Source organism: Dermacentor andersoni, chromosome 10, assembly GCF_023375885.2.
Source record: "Dermacentor andersoni chromosome 10, qqDerAnde1_hic_scaffold, whole genome shotgun sequence".
Taxonomy (NCBI): Eukaryota; Metazoa; Arthropoda; class Arachnida; order Ixodida; family Ixodidae; genus Dermacentor; species Dermacentor andersoni.
The window spans coordinates 38,208,875-38,227,396 of NC_092823.1; the positions used below are offsets into that span (position 1 = coordinate 38,208,875).

At 47.8% G+C, this 18,522-nt stretch overlaps 2 protein-coding genes across 4 annotated transcripts in view; both read right to left on the minus strand.

Moving 5' to 3' along the window:
- The window catches only part of LOC129381893 (uncharacterized), a 69,793-nt gene extending 61,394 nt beyond the window's left edge, over positions 1 to 8,399 (minus strand). For all 3 annotated transcript variants that reach the window (XR_011890427.1, XR_011890426.1, XM_072284787.1), the window contains exon 1: positions 8,310 to 8,399. Coding sequence is in view for 1 of the 3 variants with exons in the window: in XM_072284787.1 (XP_072140888.1) it covers positions 8,310 to 8,312 (3 nt within the window). In the remaining 2 variants the exon portion in view is untranslated. The remainder of the gene's footprint in view (positions 1 to 8,309) is intronic.
- On the minus strand, positions 3,338 to 6,911 carry LOC129381892 (putative nuclease HARBI1). The gene is made up of 3 exons (XM_055065116.2): positions 6,093 to 6,911; positions 5,111 to 5,249; positions 3,338 to 4,119 (listed from the first exon to the last, which is right to left on the minus strand). Exons 1-3 carry the CDS (start codon positions 6,096 to 6,098, stop codon positions 3,602 to 3,604), a joined length of 663 nt encoding a protein of 220 aa, XP_054921091.1. The 5' UTR covers positions 6,099 to 6,911; the 3' UTR covers positions 3,338 to 3,601.
- Positions 8,400 to 18,522: the final 10,123 nt, after the last annotated feature.

The window sequence follows — 18,522 nt, forward strand, 5'->3', positions numbered from 1 at the left end:
GGAGGAGGCAGCCTGCCCGGACCGCGAGGGCGCGTCCTCTCCTCAGTTGGAAGAGCGAGCGCCATCGGAGTCTGCCCGCCGTTCTTCGAGCCCGACGAAGAGGTGAACATCAGCGCATGGGTTTCAATAGGTCAACGCCAAATCGACGCGCTGTCGCGATTTATGGCAACACACACGCTTTTAATTTTTCAACTTTGCCCCGTGCGGTCCGTTTATGGAACGCACTACCATATACCATTGCATGCCAATATAAACACACTGCATTTCGCAATCTGCTAAACGATCAATATGCCGTTTCAACCGTCTAAACACGTCATGTCTTTTGTAATTTTCTTGCATTTTTTCTACAAGTTAAAGAATTTCAGTGATCCCAATTTCTTTACAATACTTACTACTGTATAACATGCAAAAATGTTTACAATGTTATTATGCTATTATGTTGTTGTTTACCATTTATTGTTATTGCTCTACATATTGTATTTGCTAATGTAATAATTTTCCATGTTCTGTGCGTACTCCTTTCATTATGCTGATGTTTATTTCTTTCCCGATTCCATACTAATATGTTACCGTATTTCCCCATTTACACTATACCTTCTCGAAGGCCTGTAAGGTACATGTAAATAAATAAATAAATATTTACAATGTTTGCAGATGACTGTATAGTATATAGGGTCATCAACAGCGAATCTGACCAACAAGCACTACAACACGATTTGGATTTGATTGCCATATGGTGTGAAAAATGGAAAATGTCACTGAATGAGAAAAAGAGTGTCCACGTCACCTTTACATGGAAGAGCTCATACGACAGCAATCGTAACACTATAAATAATGCTACTCTTGAACAAGTGTCAGAATATAAATACTTAGATGTATTTTTTTCTGCTGATCTAAGGTGGAACACACACGTTACTCATGTTAGGAACAAGGCTGTCGGAGCATTAGATTTTTTGAAACGTAACTTTAGTAGCTTGCCACAGAAACTTAGGGAGCAACTGTATTTCACACATGTGCGCAGTACACTGGAGTATGCGTGTGTTTGCTGGGATCCATATGCTACAGAACTTGTAGATAAACTAGAAAAAGTGCAGAACAGGGCAGTTCGGTTTGTCCTTGGCAATTATGACAGGATGCTTAGCATGACAGAAAGCAAAGAAGCATTAAATTGGCATCTTCTTGAACACCGTCGCCGAAATCTCAGATTAAAATTTCTTCATACCATATACCACTCTAATACGGGGATAGCCAGGTAATTGTATTTTCAGCCGCCCACATATGTTTCTAAAAGGCGAGATCACAAATTAAAAATATGTGAGATTCCTTTTGACCCTCTATTGCATGAATTATGAAAGTCATTTTTTCAGCTTTCATTATTGATTGAATGAACAAACATGACTGTAATAATAAAGATAAAGCTTTGTGCCAAATATGGCACACCATGAAGATGGCTGAGCGCTCTTGCTGCCATGGGCGGAAAACAAAGCTTCACGGACGGTGGCCTTTTAATGTGATGTGGGGAATGAAATGAAACAGTTGTTTGCTGCGTTCAGGCACAGATGAATGTTTCACTTCCTCTATCTTACCAACGACTTGTTTGTGCAAGGTGGCCGCTTACATCTTTGTTTCTTCTCGTCAAATTCTGGCCAGTGGCTGACTTGGTCAGATCGGTCGTCTTTGGGTGGCATTGCGGCCGCTGGTCCCTGTGCTTTTTTGACTTGAACATGGAATTCGATGTCCTGACTAGAAGTCCTTCCTGGTCGCTAGTTGGGTAGGCACTTGTTATGCGAGGTAAGGAATTCTGCAATTTCTGCTTTTAATTGAGCCAGCGGTAGTACTTGTCTCCTCCTAAGCTGCTCCTGCACCCTCCTGTACAATATCCATGCTGTTAGTACCGATAAGTCTAGCATAGGCATAAAAATTCGATAGTGCCATTTCTTCGACATCTGATATGTATGCAGTAAAGTCCAAACAGAGAGTCCAGCAGGTCGACACCACCCATGTGCCTGTTATGGACCTTTACTACGCTGGGGCAATCAATTTCGCAAAACACCTTGGTGGAGGTAAACCAGCGCTGAGTCTTTTGGACTGGATCTCTCCCAACAAAGCTCGACAGAAATGTCACGGCGCGGTTGTCGTATCAACGCACACACGATTACTCTACGTCATCTATCGCGCTTGTGAGTGCCTCTGAAGCACCACTTCCTTTACATTTCAGTTCCTTTTCACTTTTCAGGCGGCTGTTTGGTAGACAATTCGCCCTCACCGTACCGATCGTCAAAATTACATCTTGTGATAGAGTGACCTGCAGCTTCGGGCTATTGAACAGATGGCAGCACGTTACCATATATTGTATTTCAAGTTCATACTGTGCCAAATATGGCACACACCGATTTCGGTTTCTCTGCTGTAGTTGCAGGCAAAATTGAGAAAACTAGTAACTGCCTTGAATTGGCGAGGCCGAAAAATATGCCAAAATAATTTTTCTACGTTTCTGCGGTCGAACTTTTCAGAGAAAAAAAAAACCAATTGCTCGTGTTTGCCCCCTCCGAGTTTCACGTCGCATCCCAAAATCTACTTCACCTCTGTTTTGCGTATCACTCAAGAGATGGCAGCACTTGCCCATAATAAGTGCGCATAACTACGAGATTTACTCTGACGGTATCACATTCTCAACTGGGAATCTCACACACGCGAAAAAGAATGGTAACCGGTATGTGCCAAATATGGGACGCCATGCAATAGAGGGTTAAAAGCGACGCTTTCCGCTACTCTTTCTATGTTCGTACTATAAGAGACTGGAATACTCTACCACCTGACACTGTCTGTATTTGTTCAAATGATGATTTCTTCCATGCTTTATGAGTGTAATTCTGAGTGTTCATTTATATGAGTTGTACCCTCCCTGCTGTAATGCCTGAATGGTGAAGCAGGTACCCAATGAATAAAATGAATAAATAAAGAAATGTTTCATTGTCATGATTTTGTTTATATTGTTGCACCTTGTTAAGCAGCAATTACGAGCATTATGTGAAATCATGTGTGCAAGAAATGCAATGTTGAAGCAACTCTTGAGTTTAAACAAAGCAGTAGTAAGCATGAGTGTCTGCTATTTAAAGAAATCCTGCTCCAAAAAGTGCTTGGCATGTCTCGTTTGTAGCTATACGTTTGAATATGTGCTATACAGATTGCTCTGAACGACATTTCAGTTGCTGTGTAACTTGTGCTGTGCTTGCGTGTCACACATGAACAGACATCTTCAGCTTTGGAACAATGCATACTGCACAGTAAAATAGGCATCACAAAGCAATATTCAACAATGCAAGATTGGTTGCCATTCACCTTGGAAATAACCTTTATTTAAAGAAAGTTCCCTGGCGAGACAATATTCAGAAGCACAGTGAACAGAGCAAAGGAGTAACATAATGGCACATGGTTATTTGTCACTGCATGTGTATCTGTCATGCTCAACATAGACAAATCATGTGCTTTTCACTACCGCAGTATGCAGCATACTACGATTAGCCACATGTGAGCACACGCAATGTGTTATGTTGAAGTGCACGGCCTATTTACTTCATGAAAAGAAAAATAAAACATGTTACACCAGCACATGTCTCCGCCTCATTTGCCAGCGAGTGCGCCGGCGCACACTTTGCAGGTAGGCAATGCGCAAATTTCTGGGCAGCCGAAACACACCAACTATGGATTCGCGCACCGCACGGCCTCTTTGAAACAAAGCTCGAGAAGGGTGTACAGGGTGCGCTTGCGGTGGCACCTGTACTTGAAGTGGCACTTGTGCCTGGGCTGGCCCCTGTGCGCTGTCGTCATGTGCACCGTCGTCATCTGGGTCGTCTGGCAGAGGCATGCCTGCTGCAAGGCAGAGGTTATGCAGCGCTGCACAAGCTGCAACAATAGTGGCTGCTTTCTGAGGCGAGTAGTGGAGCACCCGATACCTCTGCAGGCATCGGAAGCGGCTCTTGACGACTCCTATGCACCGCTCAACGGCATTTCGCATTGATGCGTGTGCCTCATTATAGCGCCCCTCTGCTGTGAGGCGATTTGGGTGACCAGGCACAGGAGTCATGATCCATGGCTCTAGCGGGTACCCAGAGTCCCCTGTAAAGTGTTGCATGTCAGTGAACGAAATGGATACATTAAGGCACAATGCAAGAACACAGTCTACGCCAGGGCCCTTTTACAACAGGAGCGGGTCTTGGATTTATTGTTGCAATATCTATCAAACATTTACCTTCCCGGAAAGTTGTAAAGAAAGTTTGACTCATATTAAAGAAAAGCCCAATTTCACCTGTTGTCTTGGCTGCAAATCTCATTCTCAGGTTAAGTTGGACATGTAATATTTATTTCATACTCGTCGTTTTCTGCTCCGTTCATCCCATTTGCCCCTCCCTAAGTGTACATCCTCCGCTAAAGCTTATTAGCTCTTCTCTCTTCAGAAGTGTTATTTTATAAAACACTTCTAAGGTCTACTCTCGAATATGCTGCCAGTATCTGGGATCCTTGCTCTACCTTTCGTACCTCTTCTCATGAAGGTACCCAAAATCGAGCTACCCGTTTGATCCTTTCTAATCACTCCAGCACCACATGTCGCTGCAACAAAAAAAATCGCACACATTGAGACACAAAGAAAAATAGCGCAACTTGCACCATTCTACAATATATACTACACCGATCACTAACGTCGATGCCGAAAGTTTCATGCACACGCTTATTCCTTTGTTCCAAGGACAGGGACCAGGTCCCCGAGTCCATTGTCACCAACCCTTTTCCACCATACTTGAAAACTGCCATTTTGACGTGTTCTGTAGAATTCCACTCCTGCCTGTAACGCTCCACGTGGCATTCAGTGTATTGAAATTAATCAATAAACAGCATAACATGTCAGCTGTTGTATACATGCTGGTACAAATATCTGCCTTTTAAGAGAGACTTGTTTCTCTCGATAGTCGCTGCAGGTTCATTAGGTACTGCTGCATTCACAACACATTTCTAGCAAATCACGCTTTCTTAAAGCTTGCTAGGATGCAAAGCTATTTTTCTGTGAATGTTTTACATGTGGAAGAAGCACTGCTACTTTAGGTGCACTTACCAAGCAAGACTTCTCCATGAAGTAACAGGCCACGAGTGAGGCGGCGGCGAAATGCAGAATACCTCCAGACGAAAGAATCATGGCACGATCCCGGAAACCGCGGGTCAATTGCCAGGATATACAGCTTCGCGTCGCACACCTCATAAGGGAAAGCAAAGAGAAGGTGTCAGTGCCACTACAACAAATATCTGGCACAACCTTTTGCTTACAACACTACTTGCCAATCAGTTACTGTTCAGTCAGCGAACACAATTACAGAAAAAGAGATATCAACATACGCAGTAGGCAGTTGAACTAATGATCAGCATGATAACAATGTCATCTTAACCTGCAAATGCAATGTTGGCATGTGTACACATGCTCATGTATGGCGTGCGGTCACAACACAATGTGCAAAATAATTCCTTTGGTTTCCTCCGTCCATATTGTATAAGATTCTGCTAAAGAGTGCCACCTGTGTTTTTTTTTTTTTTTCAGACAAAGTGCCTATTACAAGCGAAAGAATGCGGAAACAGCATGTGCCGTATTAACAGCTAGAGCAAATGGGTGTCCACATATTCTCATTCTCCCTCACACCATTTTCATTGATGGGATGCTCCTTTTCACGTTTACAGTCTGTTGGCTACAATGCTTTAGTTTTACGTCGAATAAGAATCACAAGGGCTCGTCTTCTGTTAGGATCGCTCGCAGACGAAGACTGCCTTCACTGCTACGGCGTCTATTCCGGTTTAAATCGCGCGTCATGTGTTTACATTGTAGCATCGAAAAGGCTATTCAACTGTGATTGGAGAGCACTGAAAAAGTGCGGCCGTGTTCTATGCAAAGATCAAAGTCGTCATTACACACACAACACAAACGCTACTTTCTCTCATAGGAACGCAAGTATTACCGGCAATTGATGAAAAATAACGAAACGAAGTTTTTTACAACGTGCACTCGCGCAATCACATATCAAAAATATTTGTCAATGAACAATACTCACGACCATGCAGTTGAGGGCGTAATACCCTTTACGGCTCCAGTACGATTCCGTTTCGCCGGGGCCGAGCTTCTTAGGGCGAACGATGGCTATCAGACTCCCGTCCACACATCCTAGAAATCCTGGAATTTTTCCACGGCTAAGAAAGCCTTTCTTGACGGCGGCTTTCTGCGCCGTGGATGGGAATCTAACCCACCCTTTTTCTTTGCCCACAACCGTAATGGCCTTGGCGACGGCTGTAATGATCCGGCTGACCGAAGGCTGCGACAGTGCAATCGCTTCTTCATTCCCGACGCACGTTGAAAGCTCCCGGTGGCAAAAAACCGCAACGCGCACAGCACTTTCATCGTAGCGTCGACACCACGAAATCTTTGAGGTCCGAGATGTCCTTCCAGCTCATCGCAAAGACGTCACACTATGTCTTTGGAGAGCCTAAAATGCCTCCGAAACTCTTCTTCGGCCATGCCGAACGCGTCGCGTCGTTGCCTCTCGTCGCGTCGTTGTCTTTCGGCACTCGCCAGCAACACAACCAAAGGAGCCGCCATTGCCGTCTCTGTCTCGTCTCGTCTAGGTGCCGGCTCGTCAGCTGGCGCGAGGTTAGCCGGCAGCCACGGTTGCCCTAGCAACCCTCGACATCATGCTCGCCCCCGCGCGCGACCCTCGAGAGAACCACTTCTCCGCGGTTCCTCTCCTAGCAGGGAACCGGTTCCTTTCCAGAAGATTGGCAACCTGTGTGACGTCATCAAAATTTGTCGTCCCGCCCACCAGGGATGACGACAACGAAACGCCGACCAATGGCAGCAGCCCAAAGGAACCGGTTCCCAAAGGAACCGCTACAGAATACGGCCCCTGGGCACGAGGGGCTGGAGGGGAACGAAGCGGCACACGCCGTGGCCCTGAGGCCACACCTGCTGGGCCAACCCTTCTTACTCTTGAGATGCCTGGTCTGCATCGGCGGGGGCAGAGACCGTACCCATCACCTACTCAGCGATCCTTCAACATCACAGGCTGAAATGCAGGGTGTACCCAACACCTCACCCAAAGCTCACCAAAAAGGAAAGTACCACACTTAGAAGACTACAGAGTAACACTTACACCCACAGAATGCTCATGCACAGACTATACCCAACGCTACAAGGATACCACTGCCCAATGTGCGGTGTACCGGACACCTTGGCGCACCTGATCCTCGAGTTTCCATGGCATCTAGATAAAGACGCATCGCCTTCACCGAAAGAATATAACGCAGACAAGATAGCGAAGACCTCATTGAAACGTGGGAGGCCGCGCTCGTTTCCGAGGACCTGGAGCAACGACGACGCCTCGTCGCCAGGGCCAAGGAGGCAGCGAAGGCCAGAGGGTTCCTGGAATGAGACCTCCCACCTAAAGTATAACTGAGGCTTACCTCGGAATACTGTTTCAAAAACAAACGTTTATTCCTCCTCCTCCTGATGGGACGCCCAACGTCGACACCGGATTTTCTGCGACACAGGCTCCTTACGCTATCGCCTTAACTGCACCGAGCGGCTGACAGGCCGCACGACCACCGAGAAGTTGCGGTGACAGGAGACCGTGTGCGAGAGCTAAATTAATGTAATTTAACCCTGCAAACAGTGTATGAGCAACGACATGCCCATTATGACCAGCCTCTTTTGCGCGAAATGTCTTTGGCTGCAAAAAACTCATGGTATACGCGCACCGGCACTGCGCTCCGTAGGGAGCGAGACATGTCATTACGGACGTCAGCGAGCTATTGCACTGGAGATTTAATAACATACAATGACATTACCAAACACTACTATTTAGGACGCAGGCAATTCCCATTGCCACATTCAAAATTGAACAGGGCTCAGGCAGTTTCACTGTACTTATTGAAAACAGGTACATATCCCACACCGTACACCATTAATAAAATATATCCAGAGAGGGAAATTAAGATGGACTGCAACGATTGTAACGGCATCATTGGAATCAGACATATGCTGGCGGGCTGTCCCGCGACTCTCCCCAACTTCGTTGAAGAACGGACACAGTGGGAGAAAAGGATTCAAGGGCCGTCCAGAGGGCCCATGATGTCGCTGAGAGGCTTGGCCTGACAGTGCCAACGTGAGAGCGGCCCGCCTTGGCTTACGAAGTCGAGCCTCCGGACCTTATTACAATAAATGTTTTCACACACACACACACTTGAATTTAAAAAAATATAGGAGGCAATGTTCTTACCATGTGTCGCGAATCGTGGTATGCGGCAAGTCAAACTCCGACGCATCGCACGACGGATCGCACGTAAACCCTCAGCATGTATCGCGCGCTGAATTCACATGTGACAGTATTGACACTTCGCCTGCCTAGAATATACTGGCTAGTGCGCCGTGCACCCGCTATTTTCAATGGAGGAGCGTGGCGCCGCCTGCAATGAATGCCAACGGTGGCCGGCAGATGTCGCTGCCATACGGGTGGGTGCAATCTGCGCGTGTCGTCTGCTTTGCACATCAGTTTCGCAGCGGTTGCGTCGGTTTCTATGTTTGCGTTTTCTGTCTTAATACAGCGTTGCGTGTTTGTTCTTGGTGTTGTCAAAGAGTGAGTGCGTGGCTGCTGTGTTTGTGTGCTTGTCATTACGAGAACTATGCGGCGGCGGTGAAAAAAATGCCGAAGCTAGAGTGCAATGAGAGGACCTGCTTTGTGCCGTTGTGTAGAAGCGGTTACCGCTGGAACAAAGGGCGCGTATCCTTGTTCACTCCACCATCTGATACGAAGCGGTAGCAGAATGGGCAAGAATGGCCAGGAGAACGGACAGAAGGCTGGCACCAACTGCTGTGGTTTGTGAAAAAAACATTTAGAAAACAGTTTAGTCCAGCTCTATATCACCGTGAACGGCGTTGTCCACGAGATTCCCCGCGATAAAACACGCCTGAAACCCTACGCCATACATTTCCTGAGTATCCCAAGCATGCACCTTGTGAGTGCCAGGAAAAAGAAAAACAAGAAAGAAGGAACAGTAGTGCTTTGAACTACTATATTGCAGGGCAGGTTATGTTGCACGAAAGATCAGCTGCCAAAAATTCTTGACCACAGTCATCATCATCAGCCTGGTTACGCCCACTGCAGGGCAAAGGCCTCTCCCATACTTCTCCAACAACCCCGGTCGTGTACTAATTGTGGCCATGTCGTCCCTGCAAACTTCTTAATCTCATCCCCCCACCTAACTTTCTGCCGCCCCCTGCTACGCTTCCCTTCCCTTGGAATCCAGTCCGTAACCCTTAATGACCATCGGTTATCTTCCCTCCTAATTACATGTCATGCCCATGCCCACATCTTTTTCTGATTTCAACTAAGATGTCATTATAACTCGCGTTTGTTCCCTCACCCAATCTGCTCTTTTCTTATCCCTTAATGTTACACCCATCATTCTTCTTTCCATAGCCCGTTGCGTCGTCCTCAATTTGAGTAGAACCATTTTCGTAAGCCTCCAGGTTTCTGCCCCATAGGTGAGTACTGGTAAGACACAGCTATTATACACTTTTCTCTTGAGGGATAATGACAACCTGCTGTATGATCTGAGAACGCCTGCCAAACGCACCCCAGCCCATTCTTATTCTTCTGATTATTTCTGTCTCATGATCCGGATCCGCCGTCACTACCTGCCCTAAGTAGATGTATTCCCGTACCACTTCCAGTGCCTCGCTACCTATTGTAAACTGCTGTTCTCTTCCGAGACGGTTAAACGTTACTTCAGTTTTCTGCAGATTAATTTTCAGAGCCACCCTTCTGCTTTGCCTCTCCAGGTCAGTGAGCATGCATTGCAGTTGGTCGGCCCCTGAGGTACTAAGCAAGGCAATATCATCAACGAATCGCAAGTTACTAATAGCGTCCTCGATCACCCGCACCGGTGCGCACCGGGGCGCCTTGGTGCGCACTTTCATCCTCGATCAACCGCACCGGTGCGCACCGACCATCCTCGATCACCGGAAGCGCACCCTGTTGGAGCGGTTTTCTGCTGCCCCGCCTCGCACCGAGAAAATCGGCGGTGCGCCGGGGTGCAATCCCAGCAAGCAATGCGGGACGCGCGCGCGCACTGCCGACTGCAGAACCGCGGACGCTCTGGCCCGGTAGCTGCGGTTGCAACGGAGTTGACGGAGTTAGCCAGTGGATTTGTCGGCAATGAGAAAGGAAGCGCTGCTAGTTGCCGCAATCGATAAGCATTATTCAAGTTCGTCTGACAGCGAAGACGACATGCTGCTCGACCTCGTCCAAAAACAGTGTGGTGAAGAGCGGCCGAAAGTGGACAGGTTCATTGAACGGGTCGTCAGGATTAATTATAAAATCCATTGGTGTTTGCTTGCAACCAGGTATGTCGGAGCACGCAGTTTGACAAGGTTCGAGCGCTTGCCGCAGATGCTCAGCATCTGCAAACAATAAAATATGCGCGCGCGCGTGTTTGCGCACGTTTTCCGCGCCAGGGGCAAAGTAGCGCTGCATGCAAGCACCCTGCACAAGGTGCAGTTTTGTCCTCGATGTTGACCCTCCGCAGTGCGGCACCACGGCGGGGCAAAGCGCACCATTCTGGTTTCGGGGCAACCCCGGGGCAAGGTGATCGAGGACGCTATTAGGTATTCTCCATTAACTTTTATCCCCAATTCTTCCCAATCCAGGGGCGCTATTCTGGACATTCCGCCATTTTCTTCGGTGCATGACGTAGGCGCGACGCAAACAAAATGGCGCTGGTGGCCCAGTTTTGCTTACGTAACGTGACGCCAACTTGACGTTTTGCCTAAGAAATTGAAATGAAGGCACTGAATATAGCGTTATCGGTAAAGCAAAACAGTTTTCCTCCGCAGTAAAAATAAAGCAGCTATCTCAAAGCGTATGATTATTCCGTCGAAAACGCTTCTCGCTTCCGTCGTCTGCTGCGTACAAGCCATCGTCTGCTTGAATAGCTAGGATGCGTGTCCCCGAAAAATGGAATGAGTCATCGCATGTTGGCGCCAACGCGCTTGTTTTCTTGCTTGAGACAACATACGCGACCTACCAGTGGTGATGCGCGCACGTTCTAGGCCACGTTATTGCTATCTCGTGAAACGCAAGTGACTCAGCCCGACTCGGCTGGCTGATAGCGTCCTCGATCACCCGCACCGGTGCGCACCGGGGCGCCTTGGTGCGCACTTTCATCCTCGATCAATCGCACCGGTGCGCACTGAGCATCCTCGATCACCGGAAGCGCACCCTGTTGGAGCGGTTTTCCGTTGCCCCGTCTCGCACCGAGAAAATCGGCGGTGCGCGGAGTGCAATCCCAGCAAGCACTGCGGGACGCGCGACGTGCGCGCGTACTGCCGACTGCAGAACCGCGGACGCTCTGGCCCGATAGCTGCGGTACGTTGCAACGGAGTTGACGGAGTTAGCTAGTGGATTTGTCGGCGATAAGAAAGGAAGCGCTGCTAGTTGCCGCAATCGATGAGCATTCTTCAAGTTCGTCTGACAGCGAAGACGACATTCTGCTCGACCTCGTCCAAAAATGTGTGGTGAAGAGCGGCCGAAAGCGGACAGGTTCATTGAACGGGTCGTCAGGATTAATTATAAAATTCATTGGTGTTTGCTTGCAACCAGGTATGTCGGAGCACGCAGTTTGACAAGGTTCGAGCGCTTGCCGCAGATGCTCAGCATCTGCAAACAATAAAATATGCGCGTGCGCGTGTTCGCGCACGTTTTGCGCGCCAGGGGCAAAGTAGCGCTGCATGCAAGCACTCTGCGCAGGGTGCAGTTTTGTCCTCGATGTTGACCCTCCGCAGTGCGGCACCACGGCGGGGCAAAGCGCACCATACTGGTTTCGGGTGAACCCCGGGGCAAGGTGATCGAGGACGCTATGAGAAACGGCCGATATCACCGATAGCGTTGCGCGCGCCAGAGATATCCACTAGAGCGACGCAAGCGCCGGCGCTGCCATCTCTTGTTCATTTCGCTGGTTACTCGCACCGAGGGAGGAAACTTCAAGTCGCCGCCTTGCGTACGTTTCTTTTTATAAATTAGAAAGAGGCCGTTGTCATAACTTTTGATTGTGCGAAAAGGCATTAATCTTGATTACAATACAAATGCAGCAGTGAAAAGCGGACAACATTGCCGGAAGTTTGCTATGTTCAACCAATATTATTTCGTATAAACGCGTTCCTTTAAAAAATGATGGCCCCAAACACAAATGCCAACACCACCCGAGAGCGATGCAAATACTATGAGCACGCGCTATGAACAAAAGATTTTCGTGGTGCCAAACGACGGGGAAAATGTGGCGATACGCATTCCTCTCGGCTGCCATTGCATATGGCTGCTCATTAGCATAATTCGCGCGGCTCGTCGCAGCAAAAATTATGGCGGAAAATCTCAGCAATGGCGGCCCAGCGCAACGTCAGGCATCGTCAAAATGACGTTTACGAAACAGCCCTTCCTGTGACGCTCCTCACGAGGTATTCCTTCAGCCGATCAGCAAGCTGGCATGGCCCATATCTTGGATCGCCACCACATATTCGCGCAATTGCAGATGCATTGCACTGGCTTCTGCACGCTACCGCTCACATTTTTTTTGAAGCGCTAACATCGCAATATAGCTGCCAAGGACCAAAAAAATGTATTAGTCCATAAAATTTGCAGCTCCACGTCACGTTTCGTCATCTTGATGAAAACGCAAAATTGGATATTGCAATACTTCCGCTTCCCGGCACAAATTTCAAAACACGTGACCTCTCGACAGCCAATCAGAGAGTAAACATGGCGGATAATGGCGGCCGTGCAGCCGCCATGCGTGTCCAGCACGGAGGAAGGAAACTAAGGAGAGGCCCTGACGTCACTCTTTGTGAAGCAAAAGTGAAGCCGGAAGTTGGCGTTGCTCATGGCGATGCTCCGCCTTTTGTGCCACCCTCCTCTCTTGTTTACATCTTTCGCGAAACCACGCCGCGCTGCGCGTGGTTTCGCACGCGGAGCGCGCGCGCTCGCGCAACATCCGGCAGAGCACGGTGCAGGTAACACAGCGCAACAAGACACGGTGACTAACGCAAACCCGCCCACACAGCGCCTTTGCCACGGCACAAAACCTACCAGAGCAACACGTGTGCGCGCTCAAAAAATCAGAACAACGCCGCCATTGTGGCCCAAAAGGCGTGGCCATGCAGCAAAAAAAATAAAAAAGCAGCAAGAGAAATGAGAACCTATACGTCATTTCCGCCACACTTTTCTCCTAGCGCGCGGAGGGGGTAGGGCCTCTCCTTAGTTTCCTTCCTCCGTGGTGTCCAGAATCTCGTCTCCTTAGTTTCCTTCCTCCGTGGTGTCCAGAAACGAGACGGTCATTTGAGGAATCGCCAGTCCACGGGATTGGCCAGTCGTTTCAGCGGGTGCGAGAGAGAAAATCTGGGGGCGTTTTGCGCCTGAAATTTCTCCCTTTGCCTAGGTACCACGGAGGAGCAGTTTCTTTGCTCGTTCTATATGCGTTTGTCCCTAGGCGTGCCGGCATTTTGCCGTGTGTCGGCTGGCGATCCTTCACATCAATGTCTCCTTCTTTGACTAAGCTGCGCGGGCCGTGCGTCGTCTACAAGTTTTCCTCGTGTGTCTCCTTGGGTGTTGCTGGCGCAGTGCACTGGCGCGAACGATTGTTGTCGTTTGGTCAGTGGTCTCCCGTGAAGGCGAGTATGATATGGTGTTGCCCTGTCACTACCAGTGTCACACGTATACTTCTGATCGCGATCGGCACCGATCCGGATTGAAATTCTCGACTGCCATTGGGTCTCTCGCTCATTTTGTCCAAAGGAGGCAATCACGACCGCGAAATTCGACCAGGATCGGGTGTGATCGCGATGAGCAGTGCGCCGGAACACAAGATACACACACAGCGCACATTGTCAACAATTTCATTGCGAAAGCATTGCGACCTTTGAAGATTAGTGCACGGCACTAGTCACTTGATAGATATAGCATGTATTACATATATAGCAAAATATATAGCATCTTCACAGTTTGCCCTGTGTGTGCGTTTTCGTTCCTTGCTTGTGCCCCTGTCACACTGGTATCCTACCGTCCTCGCGAATTTTTCCATGCGTCGAACGCTTGGAGAGGGCTCAGTTGCGCGTTATTCAATTGCCATAATTTAAACTTTATAATACTACTAACTTGTAGCGTGGGGTCTCTTTTTCACGTTTCTGTGTCTTCGTCCGCTTCCGCTGCTGCCTTAGTATGTCAAACGGCAAACTTCTGACTGCTGTTGCAGAAGTCTTAGCGTCACAAGTTGGCGGCTGGACGTAATAATATTTATTTTAAGTCCGGCACGCTTAGGCCTCCGCCACTCCAATCTACGGGCCACCCTGCTTCCAGCTTTGACCTCCCCACTACCCCTTGGGTGCCCTGGGGATCCTGCGCCGCCTGCTTTATTATAACCTCGGGTCCTCTTCCGAGGCCTCCCGTAGCATGTGCCCTCTTGGAGCAGTGCTTGTAAAAAATCCAATCTATCGTCGCGAGTTAAAAAGCGACCCGCGACTTATACAACACCAGTCAGAACCTGCCTGTCGAACCAAGTCATTCTCACCGAATTATTTAAACGATTAAGCGACTTCTGTAGGTGTCGGTCAATGTCATATTAAGCCACTGGCAAATTTGTTCCCTTTACTGGACGGATCCTGCATCTCGGCATGCATTTTATAGCTGTGTATTCGTATAGATGTAGGAGCTTGGTCGGAGATCTCTATTAGTGCAGGCAGCATGCGCTAACACCATGTGGCAGATACTGCTTGATGATTTCTACTATACCATACCTGCGCGCAGCTATCGTGTGCGCTACGGCCTTTATAAGTTACTTGGCTCAGCCTAAGTTCCAGCTTTGCTCCGACACCACTTAAGTGCTGGTTTCCCATGTCTGTCTGTCCACCCAGTTCTTTTAGCTGACGACTGCTGTCATCATTGATTTTCATTTTTCGTTGCCAGGATCGTGATCCCCGTCTTCACATTGCATTAGTACAAATAATAAGAAAACTTTGACTACTATTGTCACCACATTTATTAAAGTTCAGGTCCCTGCAATAATGTGCATTTCACTGTTCAGCTACCCACAGCACTAGCTATTAAGCAGTTTTGTTCTATTGTGTATCTATCATGAAAAACTAGCATCAACATACATAATTACGGACACTATGATTCAGTTATGCACTCAGCATCTCTGTAAACTTGCAAACTGTAAACTTGGGGGGGGGTGGCTGAGCCCCCCCACCCCAGGCGAAGCCAAAGCCTCCCTCCCCCTTCCCCCCCACACACACCTAAAGTGCCAATACCAGTGCTTTGTCACCCACATCATTTGAGGTTTCCTTTCACTTTCCTCGACCTTTTCCCTTAAAGTTTTACTGAGGCTAATAGCTTACTGCATCCTTGTTGGCGCAGACTTGAACGGCTTTTAATTCATATTTTCGATTATTCCTGCAAAAAAAATTTAATTATGCGGTTTTATGTGCCGAAACCACGATCTCATTGTGAGGCACCCCTTAGTGGGGGACTCCGAAAACTTGGACCACGGGGGGGCTTTTTAACATGTACCTAAATCTAAGTACATTGGTGTTTTCACATTTCGCCCCCATCGAAATGCGGCCGCTGTGGCCGGGATTGGATGTGGCGAGCTCGAGCTTAGCAGCCCAACACCATAGCCACAAAGCAATCACGGCGGGTCACTTTATTTCTTCAAGTCGTGACAATAGGGGGACGCGCCCATCAGAAGCACTCGCGGTGGCTGCCTCATCCGTACTTTCTTACTTTAACATTATTTTAAATTTCCACTGTAAACATCATGCACATATACAATATATTTAAGTATACACACAGGACAAAGTTTATAATATTTTTGAAAGAGATGGAGGTAGCCAATTAAGAATTATTTCTAACGGTATGGATAGCCTGTGCCTAGAGAATGAATATGTTGTTGTATGCTCACGATGCTTCAAATTGTTTTGAGTGGTTTTTTGATCATGAATAAAACCTATAGACTTCAGTGACTCCTTCAGCAGACTCTTTTATCAACGGCGTGTGAAATGCACATAAATGTTGTGTGTCTCGGTATTGCTTCTCTTTACAGTAAGCAATGTCAACAACTCATGAAAAAATGAACATTTCTAATAATTTACAACATTTATTATGGATGGGAACATCGTCACTTACATTCAAACGTAAATATATACAGAGTGTCCCAATTAATTATAATGCACTAAGATTTAAAAAGAGCAATGCGTTACTCGAAGAAAACCTAGTGCATATTGTTTACAGTACATTGCAGTAGCTGCCAGTAATTTTTTTGTTATAGAGATTTAATTTGATCATTGTAATTAATTATCTAAGTCAAGATGTACTATCCTAATTATCAAATTATCAATGAGGCATCTGAAGGCACAGCCAAGAGACATCTGACTGCGATATTTTCACCGACGTACTAATTGCGTACTAATTTTTTATGATAGATAAATAAACCCTGCGAAATATGGAGAATACCACGTGACTGTGCTCCCACCTGCATCATAAAGCAGCGCACGCGAACATGCTCCCTCTGAGTTATCCAGGACGAAATAAAGGAAATAAAGAAAAACATTGTGATCGACCTAATGCCTTATCTGCCGCATCCCTGCCGAAGTAACACGTCTCGTTTGGTGTTACCTGGAAAAAAGTTGTGATAGCTGTTGTCTTAGCGTAGATAAAGTGCACGGATGCTTTTTTTTTCTCCTACAGAACCTGTCACCACAAAAGTGAATTGACGTCAGTGCAAAGATTTAAAGGTGCGTTTTGTTCCATCCCATTTGCCATGTGTTTCTCTAATGAGCACCCGGTAAGCATGATCCTTGCCTTGGCATCTGCAAATGGCAACAAGAAAAAGACTGCAAATATGTATATCACTCATGGAAGTGTGGCGGTAGACCAAATGCATCGACTATCATCAGAAATTGTGAAAACCTGAGACAAACCGGCAGCTTCAACAAACCGGCGGAGGACTCCATCTTTGAGTCCTAGCCTTCGCAGGGATGTTCTAGCATTTATGGCCTCAAACCCTCATGCTAGCATGCGGGACATGGCCGCCCAGGTAACAATTTCCAAGTCGTCAGTTTGGAGAATTCTAAATGACAGCCTTTCACCCATCCCACCTTAACCAGCAACAATGCTTGGAAGATAGGGTCCCGTAGAATCGTTTATATTTCTCACAAAAGCCCATGAGTCACCGTACTTTTTGGGCTCCAAACACGCACCTTACCCTCCCCTTATATACGCTCGCGCTATCACCACGTCCACACCGACCCCTCCTGTACCCTCTGCCACCACCCCAAAGCCACTCTCGATCACATTATTTTCCTCTGCCCGGCGGATCCTCCCCCGCGGGGCCTGGAGCACCTTACTACTTGGGAGGCTTGGGAGACGCTACTGCGCTCCGAGGACCCGGCCAAGCAAGCCATCGCCACAGGCCGGGCTGCCATCGCCACAGGCCGGGCTGCCAGCGTCATGAGCCTCCGGGACATGAACGTTTGAGTGCAGTGGGGCCGTGCGGGGGCCCAAGGACCTGCGTGTCCACAACTCCCCTGTGTGCAATAAAGTTATCACCACCGCCACCAGCAACATCATGTGCACAGATGAAGCCAATTTTCGCCGAAACGCCTAGGTACATTTGCATAATGCACACTAGTGGAGGGACTCCAATCCATGATGTGTGAAGTGCAATAGGCACCAGTACCAGTAGTCGCCCAAATTGTGGTTCGGAATTTATGCTGGTGCTATAATCGGTCCCATTTTCTTCGATCACATACTCACTGGACAGTGTTACATCAACAAAATCCTTGAAGGAGTGGTGGATGAGTTTCTCTGTGAAGTCCCGCTGTCACCTCTTCCGCTTCTGTGGTACCAGCAAGATGGGGCGCCCGCACACAGCAGCAGCCAAGCACGAAACTGGCTGGATGCGACTTTCAGTGCGCAATAGATTGGAAGGCACGGGCCTGTGAATTGGCCCGCTAGGTCATCTGACCTCTCTCCACTCGATTTCTTTCTTTGGGGTTATTTATGCGAATGATCGTGCTTACGTAATTGAGATGGAGGTCAGATTAGTTCAAGGCAAGGATAACGGATGTCTGCCATAGAATTCCGGCGTCGGTCATCAAGAAAGCCACTAAAGATGTTTCATATTTAAAAGAGTGCCAAAAAACATGGACAAGGAAGGACACAGAACGAGCGCTGACTGCCGACAACACCTTTATTGAAGCATGCACAAATATATACAATTCGCAATGGGCATAAAGAGAGTAAAAGAAGAAAGGCAAGGTGAGTCATCGTCGTTCAACTCCTGCTGCGCATGCGTCAATAACATTAAACTTGAGCAATGTCAGTGACATGTTAGTCGCACGTTCAGCCACACAAACTATAAACAAAAATAGTGACCTATTTCAGTAAG

Bases quoted from the DNA above. Each gene is read 5' to 3' on its own strand.
- LOC129381892 (XM_055065116.2), bottom strand. The intron at 4,120-5,110 runs GTAAGTGCACCT...AACACTTTACAG, and splicing joins TCATGGAGAAGTCTTGCTTG to GGGACTCTGGGTACCCGCTA.